Consider the following 19730-nt stretch of genomic DNA (forward strand, 5'->3'; position numbering starts at 1 on the left):
AAAAAAAGAAATGTTAGACTTTAGAATTTTGAACAATAAGTAAAGATATCTTCAGTTTTAGAGTTTCATAAATGTAAATAAAAAAGGTTTTACAAATAAAGATGAATAACTTCAGAGAACATAAGTCCATCTTAAATAGATTGGTGCTGAATTTCTTCTTTTAGTCTTCGGTGATGATGATACTTGAAGTATTAATGTAATTCTTATTTGTATTATAACCAAATCAATACAAGTCACTTTAAATTCAATTCAGTTCATTAGAGTTAATATTTTATAAAACATTCATAAATCAGTAAAAATATGTTTCCAAAGAGACTTAGCCTACATGTCAAAAAATACTTTTCATCTATCCAATATTTACCAACTAAAATGTATTTGTTTTATTTGTCTGATGTAATATTTTAATTCTACATGTTATGTTTATTTAGCTGCAAACAGAAAATCTTCATAATTACCAGAAATAAAGGCTTGAAAACATCAGTTTATATGGATCCAATCTAATGCACTCCCTTAGAAACAATCCTCAGTTCCAGTTAAAGGTTCTGTGTTTGTCCTGTAAACTGTGGGTGTTTTAGTTTGCATGGCGCACTGCTGCCACCTGTTGGACTTTTTGCTTTACTTTTTGTTTAGTATGTTTCATTTGCTAGCGGTAGAGCAGATGAACAGACGTGTCTAATGTGAACGCCGCATTCCAGGTCGATTTCTTCGAAGCAGCTTATACTTCAATGTTTATGTTACGTTTATGTTAACATATGAGAAACGAAGTGAGTTGTCTATTGAATTTATGTTTAATTGGTTCTGGAGATATCTGTGGGCCATTCGATTATTAGCTATGTCATTGCTAATTAGCAGGCTGTTAAGATTTCTTAGGCCGTTACGTAGCATTGCAGCTCATTATTAAGGTAGCATCCTGAGGTAGCATTGTTGTTGTACTTCTAATGTATGTAAAACTTTCTGTTAGCTGCTCTCAGCTCATCCTGAGCTGTTTGTGTTTTGGCAGTTTCACCTCATTCTAGGTGGAAATAAAGGAAGAACTAATTAATCTTGACTTGTGTGAAAGGAGTTTGGCTCATGGTTAGTTTTGGTACAAAACACCACAGCGAGACCATTACAGTGTTATTATGCATTACTTTGCTCAACTCTGTTATTTAAAATGTTTTCTGTAAATTAAACTGGATTTTTCAGCTTCCTTTTAGATGCTCTTCATTTTTTTGATTTGTGTCTCATCAGCCTGAATCTGTCAAGATTGTTATGTACAGTGTGTGTGGTGTTTTTTCCTCTATTGCTGGAACTGCAGGTTTCCACTGGAGGGCATGGCTAACCTCCATACACCTGGCACCCATCAAGCCATCAGTACAGGATAAGAAGAGCTGTCAGTCATTCAATGCCTAAGTTTTGATTTTTGTGGTACCTCCAGCCCCCTGAGTCTTTTCTAATTTATGAGCTTGCCTCATCGCGTCCTCCTTGTGTTATTCCTCATAGTTACCACCAAGCTACTTCCTAGATTTATCATCCAGTCTCTTTCTATACAGTAACTCTCAGAGCTACAAACTCCACAACCAGGAAACTCAAGGATTCTCACTTCATCACCTGATAAACCTCACCTGGTTGCTCTCCAGTTCTACATGCTTCAAGCCTCCTGGACTCTCTCCACTCCTCCAACATTTTCTTTAAGCTTCTCCTCTCTTGACCTTGATTTTAACTCCACCAACCAACCTGGCTCACCTCTTTTCCTTTCCTTTGCAGTGCTCCAAGACACTCAGGGGTTTACTATTTATTACATCTAGCTCACAATAAGCCTGTTAAACTTTTACTACTGTCTCCTGAGAGTTCCTGCATGTGAGTTTGAGTCTTGTCTAAAATCTAAGATATAATGTTTGTATGAATGGTTCCAGTTTCCATTTTACAGCCCTTTTTCTAATCTTGATTATAATTCCCCGAAGTTATGAAGTTCTGGCTCAAATGTAATGTTTGTGCTTTTATGGCATTTTTTAATATATATGTGTATTTATCTTTATAGTTTTAGTAACAGGCCTTTTACTGGTTTTTCTACAATCACTATCCATCCACGAAACCAACTAAGCAGAACTTTGAACTGTATGGCTACTTATTAACCCACATACAGTATTTGGCCTGCAGTCCTGGTCAACAAAAACACAATTCATGCACATGAATAGCTGCATGTTTGAGCATACACCGTTTTGATTTATAATCTGTACTTATGAATTACTTTTTACTTGACTTTGTTTTAAATTTATTTGATTTGTAGTTGGAGTGTTGATTGATTGTAGCAACTATTATGTGTGTGCATGAGCGTTTTAAATGATATAAAGTAAATCGAAGGCCACCTGCACATGGCTACCTGGTGGGACCCAGGATGAGTCAAGCATGTCAGAGATGCTCTGTACCTCAGACCTGTTCTGTTTTATTAAAACCTTTTTAATCTTTGCTTTGTCAAACACTTCATATTTGACTCTTGTTTTGCTAAAAATTCTGAGATTACTTTTCTGTGCTCTCTTTCATTTAATAAGTGTTAAAACCGTCTCATAGGTTTTCTTGTGTTTTGCTCCTAGATGATTCTGGTAAAGGAGCCACTACTGCCATTTACTCTCTACTCATATTCAACATAGGAAGTACTCCTGAATCAGTGCTTGCTGCTAGTCATGGCGTATGGTTGTCCACACTGAACCGGGTTCTGGTTCTGCTAGAGGTTTTTCAGCAGGTAGACTTTGCTTGGCGTTAGAAGGAGGAGCAGCTTCTCTTGGTCTCTCATCCTCAGTTTTGCCTTTTAAAAGTATTTAACATAGTCAGTTTTTGTAGTTACTTTAAAACTCTCTTCCCTCATAACTGGATTACTTCAGATTTAAGTCTGTAGCATTTTTTACTTTAAATTCAAAAGTACAAGCCAGAGAGAAAATGGCCTGTTATCCACCAAAGACTTTAATAAGCTTCTCCAGAAAATTGAAGTTATAGAATAGATGAATTTTGAGGACAACAAAGGATTTAAAATGAAACAACTTTACCAATGATTCATAATTAACAGAGGAACTAACAGACAGTTACCTGGCAACATGACAAGTCTTAGAACCGTCTCAGAGCAAAGCCAAAAAATAAATCCATCGTTTAGATCTAGGAAGACATTTATCAGGACGAACCCTGGATTTAGCCCAAACAGCCTGATCCACTGAGCCGATATGTCCCTTCTACTGCCACAGCACCAGCTACAGCAAACTGCAGCCATTACAGCTATCAGCTATACTGAGAAACAAGTTTGATGCTCTTTAACAGGACTCTACATAGGAAATGACAAGATTCAAACGTTTTCTTCCTAAAGTTACTCAGAACCAGAAAACAAAAGTTCTTATTGTCAGAGATTGGGCAGTGAATGAGATCAGCTTTCTCCCATGTCATGGTGTCTGATGCTATAGAGAAAATACCAACTATTACTGAAGACCAGACCTTAGCACTGGAAGTCCTAGGTTTTCGATTTCTCCCCAGACTTACTGAAACAGAGCCAAAAGAACCTGAGTCCAAACTGACGACTCTGATGGCTCAAATTAGCATCCCTTCTTCAATTGTAAATGTGGCCATTGACCGTCAGGCCACAAGGTGGGAGTGTGAATAGTCCATGTTGGGGGTGGGTGCGATCTATGATGGTATCTATGATATCTACAGTTTAGTTAGTTTTGAAGCATACATGAAGTGTTTTTGGAGAGATGTGACCTTTTGCAGCTGATCCATGATGTTGTGCTGCATTATCCAGGTCATTTTGCCAAATGTACATAGAGTTTGCAAAACATAGAATCTGTTTCAAGAAATATGCAAAGGTTTTTCTAAAAGAAATGAGTAATGTTTCTCTTTTAAATAAAGCTAAGAGGGTATAAAATGACAGTTTAGAAATAAACTAACCAAATTAATTGTGTTGATCCACCTCAAAAAAATCATGCAAAAAGTGTAAGCAAAAGAAATCTGGGAGACTTTGCACATGCAAATTTGCATGCAGCCTTTTGTGCTGTGGAGGATAAATAGGTGACTGCTTCACCTATTTAGTTCACAAGAACTAATGGCATTTATTTCAGTCATAATCTTGCGGGGGGTGACCAAGGTTCCATCACTATGTGACAGCTGGTCAGCAAACCTGGCAAACATGATTGACATGGCAGCACTGAATGCACATGTGCTTTATCAGGCATGCATTGGGGTGCAGGAGAGACGGGTGGACTTCCTGGTTGAGCTTGCAAAAGAGTTGGGTAACTCTCATGTGAGTGAGAAGAAGGCACACAAGGAGAAACTGCTTCGGCAACAACCTTCCACACCCAGCTCAGGCAAAAGGGCGAAGTGTCAGGTCAACCATCGATGCAGGATGCGTGTCCTGAGGCCGAAACATCATCAGTGACCCCTCACACCCCCACCATGGACTGTTCTCCCTGCTGCCCTCTGGAAAGAGGTTCTGCAGCATCCGGTGCAGGTCCACCAGGTTCCGAAACAGCTTTTTCCCACTTGCCATCAGACTGCTGAACTCTTAACTGGACTGCACTCAAAGTCTGGTCTCCACTTTATACCTTGCACATGTACAGAGCTAAATAACTTCTATTTTACTGTCAGTCCTGCACTTTATATTTTATATTTATATTCATATTTTATACTGTATTTTATTTTACTCACAACATTGAAACCTCAAACGTTGTCCTGAGCCGAATGCAACGAAATTTCGTTCTGTATTCACCCTGCGCATGCAAAATGACAACAAAGTCAGTATAAGTCGAAGTTGAAGTCTAAGGAACAATTGTACAACTGTGAGATGCGTTGAGGCCGTTAACAGGTACTTATAAGGTAATGGCCTTATTTACAGAACAAAAGCACCTGCTAGATAAAATCCTTCAGGTCAGTTGGACTATCTCTAGACTGAATAGGTAGAAATGCTCAATGGACTAACTCCAGTACTTCCACTTCCACTATTAGTACTAGGTTTTTGATTTCTCCCCAGACTTACTGAAACAATGCCAAAAGAACCAACAACTCTGATGGCTCAAATTAGCATCCATTCTTCAATTGTAAATGTGGTCGTTGACCGTCAGGCCAGAAGGTAGGAGTGTGAATAGTCCATGTTGGGGGTGGGTATCTATGATACCAACAGGAGATCAGATCTCCTGTAGGTAATGCTCTTCAGTTTAGTTTTGAAGCATACATGAAGTGTTTTTGGAGAGATGTGACCTTTTGCAGCTGATGTTGTGCTGCATTATCCAGTCTAAGTCTAAGGAACAATTGTGCAACTGTGAGATGCGTTGAGGCCATTACCAGGGTACTTATAAGGTAATGGCCTTATTTACAGAACAAAAGCAATCCTTCAGGTCATTTGGCCTATCTCTAGATGTCAAAGTGGAGTCAAAGTGGACTAACTCCAGCACTTCTTAAATGAATTCACCTCCTCAATGCTGAGGCTTTATAGGCGCAGAATGAAGTCCAGATACACCTGGATAAACTCAGGTATGCAGCCATTCTACAAATTACTCTGTTGCTTTTTATGAATTATTTCATATAAATGTATTGTTTACTTCATTTTTTCTACAGCAGGAGAAGTTGTGTCAAAAAAAACGGAACAGACTAAATTTCTAAATGTTTCTAAATGTGTGAAAAAACCCCAAAACAAATAAAAAGTCCACCATCATCCTCATTCCAAACATGTTCACTTTCATTTTCATCACTTGGTTCATGTTCACATTATTTATTGACTGTATGGAAGAATATCAAATATATTTTGAATTTAACTGAAGATATGAAATAATACAATATATAATATACAATAAAATAAAATGACTTAAATCTTATTGTATAGACTAGGTCATCAAATCAGTCTGTGAACTGCGATGCCTGTAGAGATTTTTAATGTCCAGCAGGTGTCAGTATTCAGTGACGCAGCATCGACACAGTTTTGCTTTGGGTCGAAACGATGACGCCTCATTTACCCATCACTATGTAATAGATTTCATACTGATCCTTTCAGACATGGATTCATACAGCTGCTGGAGAAGGGGAACAGGAGGTTCTACATCAGGGGAGCCCAAAGTGGGTCCTCGAGGTTATTCATCCTGCATGTTTTAGTCTCTCCCTGGTTTAACACACCTGGATCCAATGACGGCTCGTTAGAAGGTCTAAGAAGAACATTGACATGCTGAAAAGGTTGTTGGTACCAGGGAGAGAACTAAAACATGCAGGATGCCGGCCCTCCAGGACCCACTTTGGACACCCCTGATCTACACGTTCTAGTTTTAAAGCAGCTTAATCTTTCAAGCTCTATTACAGAACTAGGAACAGGTGATCCCTTTCCTAAATCAGTCACCTGGTACAGCTGCCTTGCCACGCTTGCAGCCTCAACACAAGGCTTGATACATCTTCATAGAAATCCTCCTATTTACTGACACACAAGGACATCACTACATCCAACGGTGGCAAGACAATTACAGCAGGAAATGAAAATCTCCCAAATTGATTTTTTACTGTCAAATGAGGAAAATAGTTTAAGTTCATACTTAGTATGTTCAGTAATTTTGGTTTTGAGTACAGAAAAATATACTGTAAAATACTGAAAAATAAATGAAATATATATATTTTTTATTTTAAAAAATTCATGTGATTAGCAAATAATTTTACTGGTTCAGCTGTGTCACTACACTGCTACAAAAATAAGTTGTTAAATTAAATTATCATTTAAAAATATTTCTTGCATAGTGGAGCTATTCTTCCTGGATTGTCATAAATGAGTTGAACTGGAACCATTTTCTGCCCAGGGCCCCAGAAACCCTTTGTTCGTCTCTGCCTGTCTTACATTGATTTCTTCCTGGTTCTAAAGATTCATTTGTAGGATCAACTGTTACCTCGCAGACCCTTTGACAGGTGGAGATGGGCACCATCACCCCTCCTGACCCCAGTGGCACAAAGGGTAGAAGAAAAAGGATGGATGGATTTTACTCCACATCTAAGGAACAGAAGCGTTTGCATTAATTGCGCAGCCTGAGCAACAATCAGCATCACTCTCCTCAGGTGCGCCAGTCTTCAAACTGCAGAGAAACTTTACAGATTGTTGATCTGTAAACCTGCAGAGTTTCACTGACAGGAACCAGAATCTGGATCTACAGAACCTGCAGGTTGGGACGAAATAAAGGTAAAAACACAACCAGAACCGAGGCTGTGCAGCGTCACTGCTGATTGTTTGCATGAGCAAAAATAACTGATAGATATTTAACAAGTTAAATTCAGCGGTGAGTTCATGGAGCCACGGACTGATTCACAGGAAAATCTCCCCAAAATAGGAAGAAATGCAGATTTTATTCATCCCTTTATGAACAAAACTGTTTCAAAAGTTCAAACTTTATTGAAACTTTTGAAAGTAAAACAAACTGTCATCTACTCGGTAAATTGGTTAGAAGTGTGAAGCATCATCAATAATTGGAAATCAGTAGAAATATTTCAGAGATGAAATCAGATCAGATTCACCTGAACTTTGAGCAGCTTTCAGAAAATCAGACCTCAGGTGGTTAAAACGCAACAAGTCAGAGCAATGAAAGAATCTGGAGCTGCTGCTTATGAATGTAGCTCATAATCACGTTCATAGTCATGATTATCACGTTCTTTTTCTTTCTATTAATCTGTTGTTAGGGCAGCTCATGCCCAGTTCACATAAATTACCGTAGATTTAGAGATTTATACCTGAAAGTCTTTATTTGTCTCAACCTTTAGGATTTTAGTTGCTTATTTTACTATTAGTCTGGGAGCAGATTTATTTATTTCATTTTCAGAAATAAATATTGTTGTGTGCAAACACTGAAAGGTGAGATTAGGTTTGGGGAACATTATAAAATAGTTTTAAAATGTTTCATTTATCATCCCTTTATGATGCATTTATTTTTACTGTATTTTCTCTGAAGTTTAACAAGCTGCATCGATAATTAAAGTTGTTTACAGGAAGCATCCATAAGATAAAAAAGCCAACTCTCCTGTAAATCAAGAAGCTTTTTCAGTTTAATTAAATCCTTTATGTTACTCTCAGTTTATCGTCTGACGTCAGAACCATGTTGAGTGTTTTGTAGCTGAGCTGTAATGAATCTTTTCAATCCGTCCAGGTGATTCCCGCTCAGCGTTTCCACACCAACAGGCTTCAGTCTTTTGCATCTTATTTTCCTTTGTAAATAATATGGACGATGCAAATTTCAGCTCCCGCTACATCAGGACGTGTTCAGTTGGTTCTGTGGGTCTCGGATCAGAATCCAGTTTTAGGGAAACGTATGCAAATCCATGGAAACGTTGAGCAGGTCTGCAGAGAGCCGCTGTGTCAGAGAGGAGCGTCGGGCTGCAGGTAGGAACGCTGACTGCACAGGAGACGCATGAGAGTCAATTTAAAATCAGATTTTATGTTGATTTTAAAGGAACTTCATTATTGTGAGGGTTGAATTAGTTTCAGGGTTTTTCTACAGTCGATATTCTGACTTTCCACCAGGAAGAGTTCAGTGATCAACGTTCTTGTTTTCCATCAGACTGTAGCCGTCAGGTTCCTCAGAGTTTTGAGTCAAACGTGTTTCATCCAGTTGGAATAGTTTTAGTATTTTTCAAAATGTTTTACATTTAAAAAATCTTCTAACATAAACAGATTCCAGCAGGTTCAGGTAGACTGTTTGATTTTATTTTTCCAAAGGTTCATGGATCTGATCTGATCCTCTGATTAAAAATATTTAGTTTATTTTCTCTGTCTGAGCTCATCAGCTGATCTTTTACATAGTTTTCAACAATTTTTAGGATGAAATGTTTCCTAGTTTGGTGCTTATTGGTTTTAGGCTGAGGAAACTGGCCTGTTTCCATGACGACCAGCATGACGAGTTAGTTTGGGTTCTGAGTTCTGATCCGCATCCAGTGACGGTTCCAACAGATCCAAACTGAACTCTGCACAGCTTCATCTATGAGACACGAAGCAGAAATATTGGTCATGGTGAAAATTAATTTTACCTTTTAGGTTTGCATCTGGTTTATTAAATGATGTAAACATGGAGGAGAGTTCTGGGTTCTGGGTTCTGGGTTGTGTTCCGGATCCGTCTCATAGTTACAGTCAGGCTGTATCAGTAAAGTTATTGCTACATATTCAGAGATGAAAAATATTTGATTGTTACTAATGCAGAAAGCTGATTGTTTGCAAGAGGGATCTTGGTTTGATCCACTGTGTAATCAGGCAGTTACTGGATCATCTGACAGTCAGAAGCAGAACCAGACAGCCTGGGTTCAGGTCACAAAGCAGCTCTGTAGGTTTTCAGGAGGTTTCATTTCTGTTTGTGACCTGATGTTGAAACTACGGGTTCATAAAGTCTCGTGTGACTTTTGTCGCCCCAAAGGGAGAAGATGCAGAAAAACCCCAGACTGGGATTCAAACCCACAACCTTCTTGCTGCAGGGCTTCAGTTCTGCTTAGGAACCTTCAGCAGCTGATTAAACCCAAATGTTTCAGCTTGGTCTTGGGGACAAAAGTTCTGGGTTGTTTCTGTTGTCATGGTGATTTAAGACGACAAACCTGGAAATCTTATTATAAATGTGAAAGTCTGGTCAGTGAGCAGCAGAACGAGTTCGGGTCAGGATTCACAGCTGGGAGAGTTTAGCTGCTGACCACTGGTCCACCAACGATCTTTGATTTGGAGTAAAAAGTGACTGTAGGATCGACTGAAGGCCAGGAAATGAGCTGCTTACGTGCATTACCTGTTATGTTGCTTCTGAAATGATTTATAGCAGCTCAGATTTTATCCTGAAGGTGGAAGATAAAACAGAACAGATGAAGATAAAACAGAACAGATGAAGAAATGAACCGGGATAGTTTACAGTTTAGCAGATCAACGGCTGGAGGAATCCAGGAAACTGTTTACTGAAAAACTGTGACTTTCTCTCTGACCAGGAGTTGTTATCGGGTCAGAACCGTCAGTTTGGGAACTTTCTCATGTTTTAGTGATTACAGTGAGAAATATTTAGTGTGTCTGTTTTTCTCCCTCCCAGCTGTGAGGAAGTCATGATGGAGTGAAGACTGAAGCTGGAACCAAACACAGCTGCTCCCCGTTCTCCAGCCGCTCCCGTTCTCCTGAAGCTCCGCCTCCATCCAGCGGCTCGGTCATGAATCCGTACGGAGACGATGTGTCTGGGTTTTCTGGCGGTCCGGTTCCGTACTCGGCCTCTAACCCCAGTTACTCCGTGGATCCGTTGGTTCCTCCGTTCGTCCAGACGGGTCGCAGCACTCTGCCCCCCCCAGTTGCTCATTTACCCCCCGCCCTCATTGGCCCCGCCCTCCCTGGCCCCGCCCCCAGCTCCATACTGCCGCTGCCGGCCTTCAGCCCCACCGGTAACCCGTATGCCCCCACCGGCCTCCAGCCGCCCCAGCTCTCCGTCCCGGACCTCCAGCCGCCCCGAGACGAGTCGGGTCCGGACTTGGAGTGCGCCATCTGCTTCAGCGAGTTCAACAACGTCTTCCGCTGCCCCAAGATGCTGAACTGTAAGCACACCTTCTGCCTGGAGTGCCTGGCGCGTATGAACGTCAAGTCTCTGGAGCCCGGCGCCATCCAGTGCCCGCTGTGCCGCGGCCTGACCCCGCTGCCCCCCCTCGGCCTGCCCAAGCTGGCCACCGACTCGGACGTCCTGTCCTACCTGCCGGCCGCCATGCAGAGGGTCTACAGCATCCGCTTCATCCGCAACAAGGGGAAGCTGCAGGTCAAAAGGTCAGCCTCACCTGGAGTCACACGGTTTCAGGCTTTTCTGTCTAAAACAGAACAGATTCGACTTCCTGCAGAATTTCACTTCCTTTAAAACTAAAAGGTCAGGGGTCACTGTGTTACTGTGGCAACGCTCACTCAGCAGATTTTCACCTGCGTTCAAATTAAAACTGGTGTTAAACGTTTGTGCCGCTCTCACTTTAACAATGTTTCCAAAGGTCATCAGAGGTCAACCAGCCAAACCTCCTTAACACATTTAACCATGTGGTGTCAATCAGCTGATTCAAAGATTTTAGCTGCACAAACAATTAATTTATAAAAACTGTCTGTGGGTCTGTGGCGGGCTGACGGCTGGAAACAATTTTTTATTATAAACAATTTTTGCTGCACAAATGTAACGGATTGATATTTTATTAGATCTTAATACGGGGTCTTGGCTGACCTTTGACCTCTGGAAACTTAATATCTTTAAAATGACAGCAGCACAAACAAAACATCGACACAAATTTTGTTCACATTGTTTAATTTGAAGAAGGTGGTGATGAAACTTCAGGTCAGTTTCATCTTTTTGTTCTGTGAAATTTTTCATTCTACTAATAAAATCCAAGATGTCCGTTCAGACGGCAAACGCTGTGAAAAGTATGAAATATGATTTAGTTCCAGAAAATATCAAAAATCAAATTTTTTCAGGGTTAAAGGTCAGAATTAGATCGTTGAATCTGCTGAGTGAAAGCAGCCAAATGAATCTGAAGTTGAGCTGCAGAGTTTTTGCTCCATTAAACTGAAAATCCTGCAGAAGTTCAACCTGCTGGATGAGATTGACCTTTAACCTTTCGACCTTTAACCTTTCGATCAGACGTTTAATTTATCTTGAAGAGTTTTAACCTCCTGGCTGACAGAGTTCTGAGATAATTCTGGATTATTTAATCTCAGATAAAATCTAACGTTGTTTGAACAGACGGACCTGCTGCTGGTTCAGACTCCAACGGAACCAAAAACACCAAAACTGAGCTGCAAACTCAGTGACTGTTTATCAACGAGGCCTGCAGCAGGTCAAAGGTCAGCTTTATTGGAATGTTTTTGTGTTGCTGGATCATTTTATTGGAGCTGGTTAGTTATTAAAACCTGGCTCAGATACAGTGGAGTAGCTTAGCAGCGGCTAAACGCCGTAAACTGAAATAATCGGAGGAAAAACAAACTGCAGGATTTTTCCACCACTCAGGTTTCAGATCTGCTGATTCGTCCCTTTAATGTCAAGGTCATATTAAGGTCAATGAGTCTGAGATCTGGACGGAGTAATAAATCTGAAAACAGCCATAAATAAACGTGTGGAATTAATGACTATTTAATAATTAATATAAAAGATAAACATCAGAATCTGATCTGAGAGGAACAGAACCTGGAGGCTCTAAAACTGTCACCAGGTAAAAATAACTTTATTAAAGCAAAATACTTTTTTAGATAAAATGTGCTACATATTTACATTTAACCTTATAACAGAGGATACGGTTAAATTGGTTAAATGTGTCTTAAGCTGAGAGTTGATCAGTTTCCCTCTCAGACCAGGCTTCATGGCCTAGTCCAAGTCTTTAACTCCAGAGCTGAGCCCTGGTGTGAGGAAACTGGGTCTGGTCCATATTTGGTTGGTTTTTGTCGCTCCAGAAGCTTCATGCTGGTCTTTTAGGAACCAGCCTGGATGTTTTTGATCTGTGAAGAAATGAACCAAAAACAACCAATCAGAGTCAGGAGGCGGGGCTTAGCGCTGTCTATCAACCTCATGTAGGACAAACGGCTCCCTGTCAGGATCTCTGTTTTTCTGTGGCCTTACATCCAGTTTGGTTCTGACGGATCCGGTTCTGTCTGCAGGTCCTCTGACGGGCCGGGCCGGTTGGGTCGGCCGGGCCGCCGGTCCGTGACCTCTCTCAGGTCGGTGAACCGGACTCTGGACGTGGGGCGTCCCAGCCCGACCTCCAGGGACAGCAGGGGGGAGGCGGGCGGTTTGGGCGGCGCCCTGTTCCGCCTGACGGGCCGACCCGTCTGCCGGGCCTTCCTCCTCACCGCGGTGGTGATGATGATGGTCCTCCTCACCGGAATCATCATCTACCTCATCAGCAAATGACTGACCTGACATCACTTCCTGTCTGCTGGGAGGAAGAAAACTGAAATATTTTATTTTAAACCCTGGAGTCTGAGCGGAGCGGGACGCAGCGGACCTTCATCTTCCTCATTTGGGTCAAAACGAACTTCTGGTTCATGATGATGATGATGATGATGATGGTGATGCTTCACATGTGGAAGGATTTTAAAGGAAGAGCTGTTGCAGTAAATCTCATCACTTCCTGTTTTTTATGTAAAGGGTTCAGGGAACAGGATAAGGTCGATCCCGGGTCAGAATCCGGTTGATCAGAACCGGGTCAGTCGGTCCAGTTTCCTCCCAGGTGAATCTAGAGGTACCAAACATTAAACCCACTGATCTGCTTCCACTTCATCACTTCAGGATCAGATCAGCTTGGATCACGTTTTCACTTTCACCTCACTTTGTTCTGCTGTTTCAGGTGGTTCTGTTCTGGTACCGGTTCTGTTCTGGTACCGGTTCTGCTCTGGCTCCGGTTCTGTTTCTAAATATAAACTGTTTTCTCCCTCCTGACGCAGCTGCAGATTTTAATCTAATCTTGTTGACAGATTCATGCAAACGATCCGGCTCCGGCGGTTCTGCTGCTCCGTTCAGACAGAGGGCTACACAGAACCAGCGGCCGGATCCGGTCCAGTCCGACCCGTTCTGGTGGGTTCACCTCGGTGGCAGAAATTTGCCTGGACGTTAAAACCATCAATGCTTCCCTTCACAGAAAGTTTCCACAGCAGCTCTGAGTTTTATTTCCATAAATACTCAGCAGAGGAAACGGGTCGGTTCTCTGGGTTTGGTTCTGACGGAATGTTTTTATCTGGACGGGTCTTTACATGAACCCACTGTTTGGACTCTGGGTGGTACTTTGGGTCATTCAAACCGACCCAGTTTGATCCGAACTTTAAATGGACCCAACAGAACCAGAACCTTTCCAGATGAACTGCTTTGAATATGAAACTTGAGCTGAAATCTGAAGCGGTTCTGAAACGTGATCCGTCCAGATCGGTTCTGTCCGGTCCGGTTTTATGTCCCGTCTCACTGTGCAATGAATTATAATAATAATGTTTTATATTTTTATAACCTTTTATATTTCGCACTGTCACACTTTGTTTTTTTATCAAATTTAAATAAAGTTCAGGATAAATAAAAGTTTTTTGGTTTTGACTTGATGAAACATTTTAACATTTTTAAATGCTGGATCAGATTTTTTTTGTTTTGTTTCTACATATTTTGTATTTCAACATTATAAACTTTCATGACTGAAATATTGAATGTCCACCATACTTTAGTTTTAACTGTAAAGCTGCGGTCCAGTCAAAGCATGACTGGTTTGGTTGGTTTCTAAATTGTACTGAGGAGTTTTCTGTCCTCTGGTCAGCCTGGTGACCTCTGACCTCTGGTGACAGTGGATGAAGAGAGACGGCTCTAAACTGAGAGCTGGGCGATAAAATGTCATTTCATTTTGTTCTTCCAGCTGAATCTGTTCAGGAGTTTAAAGTTTCAGTTCCTTTAGTTCAACAGCTGAAGACGTGAAAAAACTTCATGGATTCTGTTCGTCTACAGATTCTGCTTTAAAGCATTTTACTGGGAGAATTTTTTATTTATTCTACTGAAGATAAATTATGTAAATATTTTCTAAATTCACATCCAGACATTTATTAAACTCAACCTTTTCCCAGATTCTTTTAGCCCTCAGTGGTTTTCAGTCTCCAGGACTCTGAGCTTCATTTTTAGATGTTTCTCTGCACCGAAATGAATCAATGAATGAATGAATGAATGAATTTTATCTTTTCACTGTGTCACTAAATCCTACGGAAGCCTGGCGGTCAATATTTCATTAAACTCAGGAGAAAAGCCTGAAACACGATGAACCAGGACCGTTCTGGTTTATCCACTGAAACTCTGAAAATAGTTTTAGTCACATGGTCTGAACTTAATTTATTATGAATATAAATTAATACATCTAAGGATGTTACTTTACCTTTAGCAACTTGGCTTAATTCATACAGCTGGTTACATTCATTCCAGTTTAACCCCAGATACCAAACGTGCATCAGGTTCAGTTTATTATTCAAACTCTTAAAAACATGAAGTTTGATCTGATTGGCGTCGTGTTTCCTCCTCCAGTCTGAGGGAACAGAGAACCTGAACTTTACAGGAACCTGCAGCTTCATCTGGTTCAGAAACAAACAGCTTCAGGAGACTTTAACCAAGTGTCTCCCCCTGCTGGCGGAAATCAGCCTGAACATTTAGTCTCTTTAAATTACTGGTTTTTATTAAACTTTGATAGAAGAAAAGCTCCAGTTGAGCAGCAGCAGCTTTATTAGAAGTGAAGTGAACAGATCATCCCATCCATTCACCCAGCGCCGTCTGCCACAGACTCTTCTGGATGGGAGGAAGCTTCACTCTGCAACAGACAGGAAGCGGGTCAGAACCGTTTGACTGGAGGTTTATTCTCTTACAACTGAAAATAACCACGTTTTTATCCAGCCTCTGAAGGCAACAAACACTGAGACTGATGACGATTTCATGTGACGTTGCGGCTGATTTCTGATCCCTGCAGACAAACGGACCGAATCGGTTCTGATCGTTCCGGGTCTGCAGTGAATCCAAGCTGCAGTTTGAGGCTTGGAAGGTTTTTCATCTGCCGATTTTACCAACAATCCAAAACTTAAACATTTAAGCAACAAACTAAAAAAGAAAGAAGAAACTTAAAGGACATCCAGGAAATATGAATATTTAAAATATTTTTCATGAGTTTCTTCAGGAAAAAAACAGAAACTGAACTTAGAGATCCGAATGAATCCTGATTTATTTTTATCAGAAATGATTTTTGTTGAATTTTAGGATCAAGATCATCATTTGCTGCAGAACAGATCAGCTGGCTGAACTGTTCTGATTAAACAAACAAAAAATTATAAATTCATTTTCAAATTTATATCACGTTTAGAGATATTCTGGGATTTTATATCATAATTAAGAATTTGCTGTTTGAAACTGGATTCACTTTTTAACTCCATAAAGTTTGTGACTTTCTGCTTCTGCAAATGTTGTAAGATTTTTTCAACAATCATCTTAAAATAAATAATCTAAATGTCTTTACAGAAACTCTGACTTTTAGTTTCCAGAAGGAAACCTGATGAGATCAGTCAGATCTCCATAGCAACCTGTTTCTCGGCGTCAGGCTGGGTTGGGTCGGAGCGGTTCTGGGCGTCCATGTTGGTCCAGGAACCAGGTAGAGGTCTCCTGGTCTGAGTTTGGCCATGACGAAGAGCGCCTCTTCCTCCTCCTCCTCCTCGTCTCTGCTGCGGGACAGACAGGATGAGGGATGTGATTCTGAGTTCTGATCCGGTTCATGGCCCAGCTGATTCCATCGGGTTCTGATCCCTGCAGGCGGGCCCAGGTACCTGGCAGGTTCCGGCGGTCCGGCGTCCTGCGGCTCCCTGCTGGCCATCAGCTGCAGCAGGTTCTGCAGCCGCGGCTGAGATCTGGGGATTTTCTCAGCATCCTGAAGAAACGAGAACAGAACCTTCACATCTCCGTTCAGGTCGCATCACGGATCCTGACCTTTGATCCGATCGGACGGCGTTACCATGGCGATGGCCGTGAGGACGGACACGGCTCTCTTCAGGTCTCCCTCCAGGTTCTTCCTTATGCTTCTCTCCTTCTGCAGCCGCTCCAGCAGCGACGCAACGGCCGACGCTTTCTGACGGCATTCCTCCGAACCCGAGGCCAGGCAGGACCTGGAGGGATGGAGGATGGAGAGACGGGTCGTTACATGATACAGGTTCTGGTCCAGTTGTTACCATCGGACTTTAAGTTGAACTAAAACCGCTCAGAGTGACGTGACCTCTGACCTGTAGGCCTGCTGGTAGCCCAGCAGGTTCTCCCTGGATCTCTGCAGCTCGTTGATGTGACGCGTCAGCAGTTTGCATCTCCTCCTGAGCTTCACTGATTCCTGAAGGTTTCAGGAAAAACAAGGAAAATATAAAATAAATTAAACTAATTTAACTCTAACAGCTGCAAACAAAAAGTTTTCTTTGTTTTATTCTGGAACAACAACATTCCTCTGAGAAAGTTTTACTTTCATATTTGTTTTAGTTTGCAGCTCAGATTATTCTAAAATATATCAATAATCTCCTGGTTTTTTTCCAAGAGAAAAAGTTACATTTGCTGTGTAACAAGAAAGGAGTAACAGATTTGTCAGTAAATTGGCATAAATTAATGTTTTATCTGGTTTATACTTGACTGATGTTGAGCTGCCAACACAGTGAGAACCGGTCATGCCCCTCCACTACAGCAGGGGGCAGTGAACCTAGTGAGTCTGTCTCAACTTTCAATTTGTAAGCGATGAAGATTTGTTAACATATATTAGCCAATCAGAGAAAGAGCTCTGTTAGGCTGAGCCAATAGGATTCAGAGGATCCAACAGTCAGATGATTAAATTAATCCAGCAGATTAAAATCCCAGAGAGCCAAGCGCAGCAGCAGCTTCCTACCTTCCTGAGGATGTTGATTTTCAGGGTCATCCTGTGGATCATGACTCGGATCTTTATGGATGTTCGACAAAGACGCTTCACTCTGTTGTGTTCGGCCCTTTTCCTCCACAGCAGCACCAAACTCTGGAGCGACAGAGACTCCACCTTGGTGCGCAGCTTCTGGTGCTCCACGGTTTCCTCCTGGATCAGGGCTTTCACCCTCTGCCTGATGCTGTTCATCACGTTCTGCTTCATCTCGTCGATGATCCTGAGAACAGAGACGCTGAGAACCTGCGGCGGCCCGGAGGGAAACCTGAGGCCGCCGCTCACTCACTCCCTCTTCTCCATGTACATCTTGTTGATCTCGGTGGCGTGGTGCCGCTCCAGGACGATCAGCTCCTTATCCAGAGTTTTCTTCATGTTGATCTTCCGCTCCTGTTCGGCCAGCTGCAGCCGCTGCTCCTCTATCCTGGCAGCTGATCAGGACAGAAAGACATGAAATATGTTTTATGTGCTTTGGCCTTTCATCCTCACAATCACTCAGTTTAATATCAATAAACATGATTATTTATTAAATCTGTGACCAAGGTGGAGATTTAAGAAACTCCATATTTGTGTTCATGGAGAAACTGATATTTTTATGTTAAAAGTTAATCTGCCCAGATAGTTGCTTTAACATGATTTACAATCGATATTATCTTCTGTTTTATTGACTTTATCTTCAAATACGCCATTTAAAGGTAGTTCAATCTAAAAAAAACCCCTCCTGACGCCATGTTTGAGTCCTAACAGGAAGTCAATCTGATTGGCTGACATTGGTTTTAACTTTGCACCACACTGCCCCCTATGGGTTTGATTAAAACGGTGTTGAACAGTACTTGTGTTTAGTTTTTATATTTCTGTTTTTGCAGCGTTTTGATGACAGCTGTAAAGTTGATCTAAATCCTGTTCAGGTTTGAAGAGAATCTTTTAAATTTGATCCTCAGTGACATCAGTTCATTTCTGAAGAGGCTCCGAAACAACCAGGACTTCCTGAAACACTCAGCAGAACAGATTGGTCACTTTGCACCAATCTGACCCGAATAACAGACTAAAACTTTAAATTGTTGTTAGGTTATGTGTCTGTTTATTCAATAACTCAGAGGGAGAAACGGTTATTAAATTGAAAATGTTGCTTATTATGTCACTATGTGGTTTTTCAATGTGATTAATTAATTAGAGGCCCTGCAGTGTAAATGTTAAATCCCACCACTGCTTCAACACATGTGATATAATCTGGGAAGGAAAACCTCGTCTGAACCCAGACGGCGCCTCACCCTGGTTGTCTCTGTCTGAGCTCAGCTGGTCCAACTTGTCCTGCAGCTCCTTTCTCTCTGTACTGAGCAGCAGCTCCAAGGATTCGGTTTTCTGTCTGTCGCCCTGCAGCTGTTTCTCCACCTTCGCCTTCAGCTCCTCCTCGTCCCTCTCCAGCACAGACAGGTAGTGCTGCAGGTACTCCAGGATGTCGCTGGTGTCCTTCTGCAGAGCGCCGGACTTCAGGACGATGTCTTTCTTCTGCTCCTTCAGGTCATCACACTGAAGCTGGAACCTGCAGACATAAAACAAAAATATTCGTTATTCACAGAGACGATGATTCAACGGTTCAACAGTTAAAAAGTGGCCCTCAGACCTCACTTTGGACACTTCTGTTGAATAATAAAACTAAAACTTTAAAATGAAATTTTTCTCATGTTAAACTCAGATCATATTGATCAGATCTGAATGTTTGGTTGAAGTTCATTAAAACTCAGTTTTCATTGAGTGTTAAAGTGATATTGTAGACATATTGTGTTACCAGCAGTTAGACTGAATCTATATAACTCAGAGTTATTAAAGTGTCGTCAGTGTGATCCTCTCACTTCTCCAGCTGTTCGTCCAGAAAACTGATCTGAGTCAGAAACAAACTCTTCTCTCGCTCCGGATCCTCGGCGTCCGGCGGCTCCTCAGAGGACTTCTCCTTGTCCTTGGGTGGAGACGAGCCGCTCGGCTTCCTGTCTTTTTCCTGCATTTTTACTGTTGATATCAGAGGAATTCACAGAAAAACAACAAGCAGGCTATGAACAGGAGGTTGCTAGGCAACCAGAAACTCCTGGCAATTTTAATAAAACATGAGCAAAACATTTGCTCATGTTTTTTCATGTATGTCTAAACATTGCTGTGTTTTTGAATGACAGAATAAATATTTTATGGTAGAAAAAGAAGAAAAAAATATTTAAATAAAATTTTACCTTCTTTAAGGGCTGGATTATTTTCCTCAGAAATTATTAAATAAACTTCAGAAACTGATCAGAGTTGATCAGCTGGAATCAGCTGATGTGTAGTAACTCTGAAGTTCCACCAGGTGGTGCTACGGCATT

At 41.4% G+C, this 19730-nt stretch overlaps 2 protein-coding genes across 4 annotated transcripts; one reads left to right on the top strand and one right to left on the bottom strand.

Moving 5' to 3' along the window:
• Nucleotides 1-7093: 7093 nt before the first annotated feature.
• Nucleotides 7094-13967, top strand: LOC111610282 (E3 ubiquitin-protein ligase RNF152-like). 3 transcript variants are annotated; one of them, XM_023343318.1, is made up of 4 exons: nucleotides 7094-7162; nucleotides 8121-8353; nucleotides 10026-10738; nucleotides 12599-13967. In XM_023343318.1, the coding sequence occupies exons 3-4, from the start codon at nucleotides 10140-10142 to the stop codon at nucleotides 12849-12851; spliced, it is 852 nt and encodes a 283-aa protein (XP_023199086.1). In that variant the 5' UTR covers nucleotides 7094-7162; nucleotides 8121-8353; nucleotides 10026-10139; the 3' UTR covers nucleotides 12852-13967. The 3 variants fall into 3 exon arrangements, with proteins under 3 accessions (XP_023199086.1, XP_023199087.1, XP_023199088.1); XM_023343319.1 differs by having other exon boundaries at nucleotides 8212-8353; XM_023343320.1 differs by lacking the exons at nucleotides 7094-7162; nucleotides 8121-8353 and adding an exon at nucleotides 9861-9940.
• Nucleotides 13968-14971: 1004 nt separating this feature from the next.
• Nucleotides 14972-19381, bottom strand: LOC106699954 (cilia- and flagella-associated protein 157-like). Its single transcript, XM_023344071.1, has 9 exons — nucleotides 19233-19381; nucleotides 18651-18922; nucleotides 17669-17810; nucleotides 17356-17602; nucleotides 16715-16815; nucleotides 16450-16600; nucleotides 16265-16365; nucleotides 16025-16162; nucleotides 14972-15264 (listed from the first exon to the last, which is right to left on the bottom strand). Exons 1-9 carry the CDS (start codon nucleotides 19379-19381, stop codon nucleotides 15201-15203), a joined length of 1365 nt encoding a protein of 454 aa, XP_023199839.1. The 3' UTR covers nucleotides 14972-15200.
• Nucleotides 19382-19730: the final 349 nt, after the last annotated feature.

This window comes from Xiphophorus maculatus, chromosome 12, assembly GCF_002775205.1.
Source record: "Xiphophorus maculatus strain JP 163 A chromosome 12, X_maculatus-5.0-male, whole genome shotgun sequence".
Taxonomy (NCBI): domain Eukaryota; kingdom Metazoa; phylum Chordata; class Actinopteri; order Cyprinodontiformes; family Poeciliidae; genus Xiphophorus; species Xiphophorus maculatus.

What these genes read in the sequence shown, in the direction of transcription:
- LOC111610282 (XM_023343318.1), top strand. Translation starts at nt 10,140, where the DNA reads ATGAATCCGTACGGAGACGATGTGTCTGGGTTTTCTGGCGGTCCGGTT. An exon ending in GGGAAGCTGCAGGTCAAAAG is followed by an intron (nt 10,739 to 12,598) that starts GTCAGCCTCACC and finishes TTCTGTCTGCAG; the next exon opens with GTCCTCTGACGGGCCGGGCC.
- LOC106699954 (XM_023344071.1), bottom strand. Translation starts at nt 19,381, where the DNA reads ATGCAGGAAAAAGACAGGAAGCCGAGCGGCTCGTCTCCACCCAAGGAC. An exon ending in CTGGACGAACAGCTGGAGAA is followed by an intron (nt 18,923 to 19,232) that starts GTGAGAGGATCA and finishes TTATGTCTGCAG; the next exon opens with GTTCCAGCTTCAGTGTGATG. An exon ending in GGACCGCCGGAACCTGCCAG is followed by an intron (nt 16,163 to 16,264) that starts GTACCTGGGCCC and finishes TCTGTCCCGCAG; the next exon opens with CAGAGACGAGGAGGAGGAGG.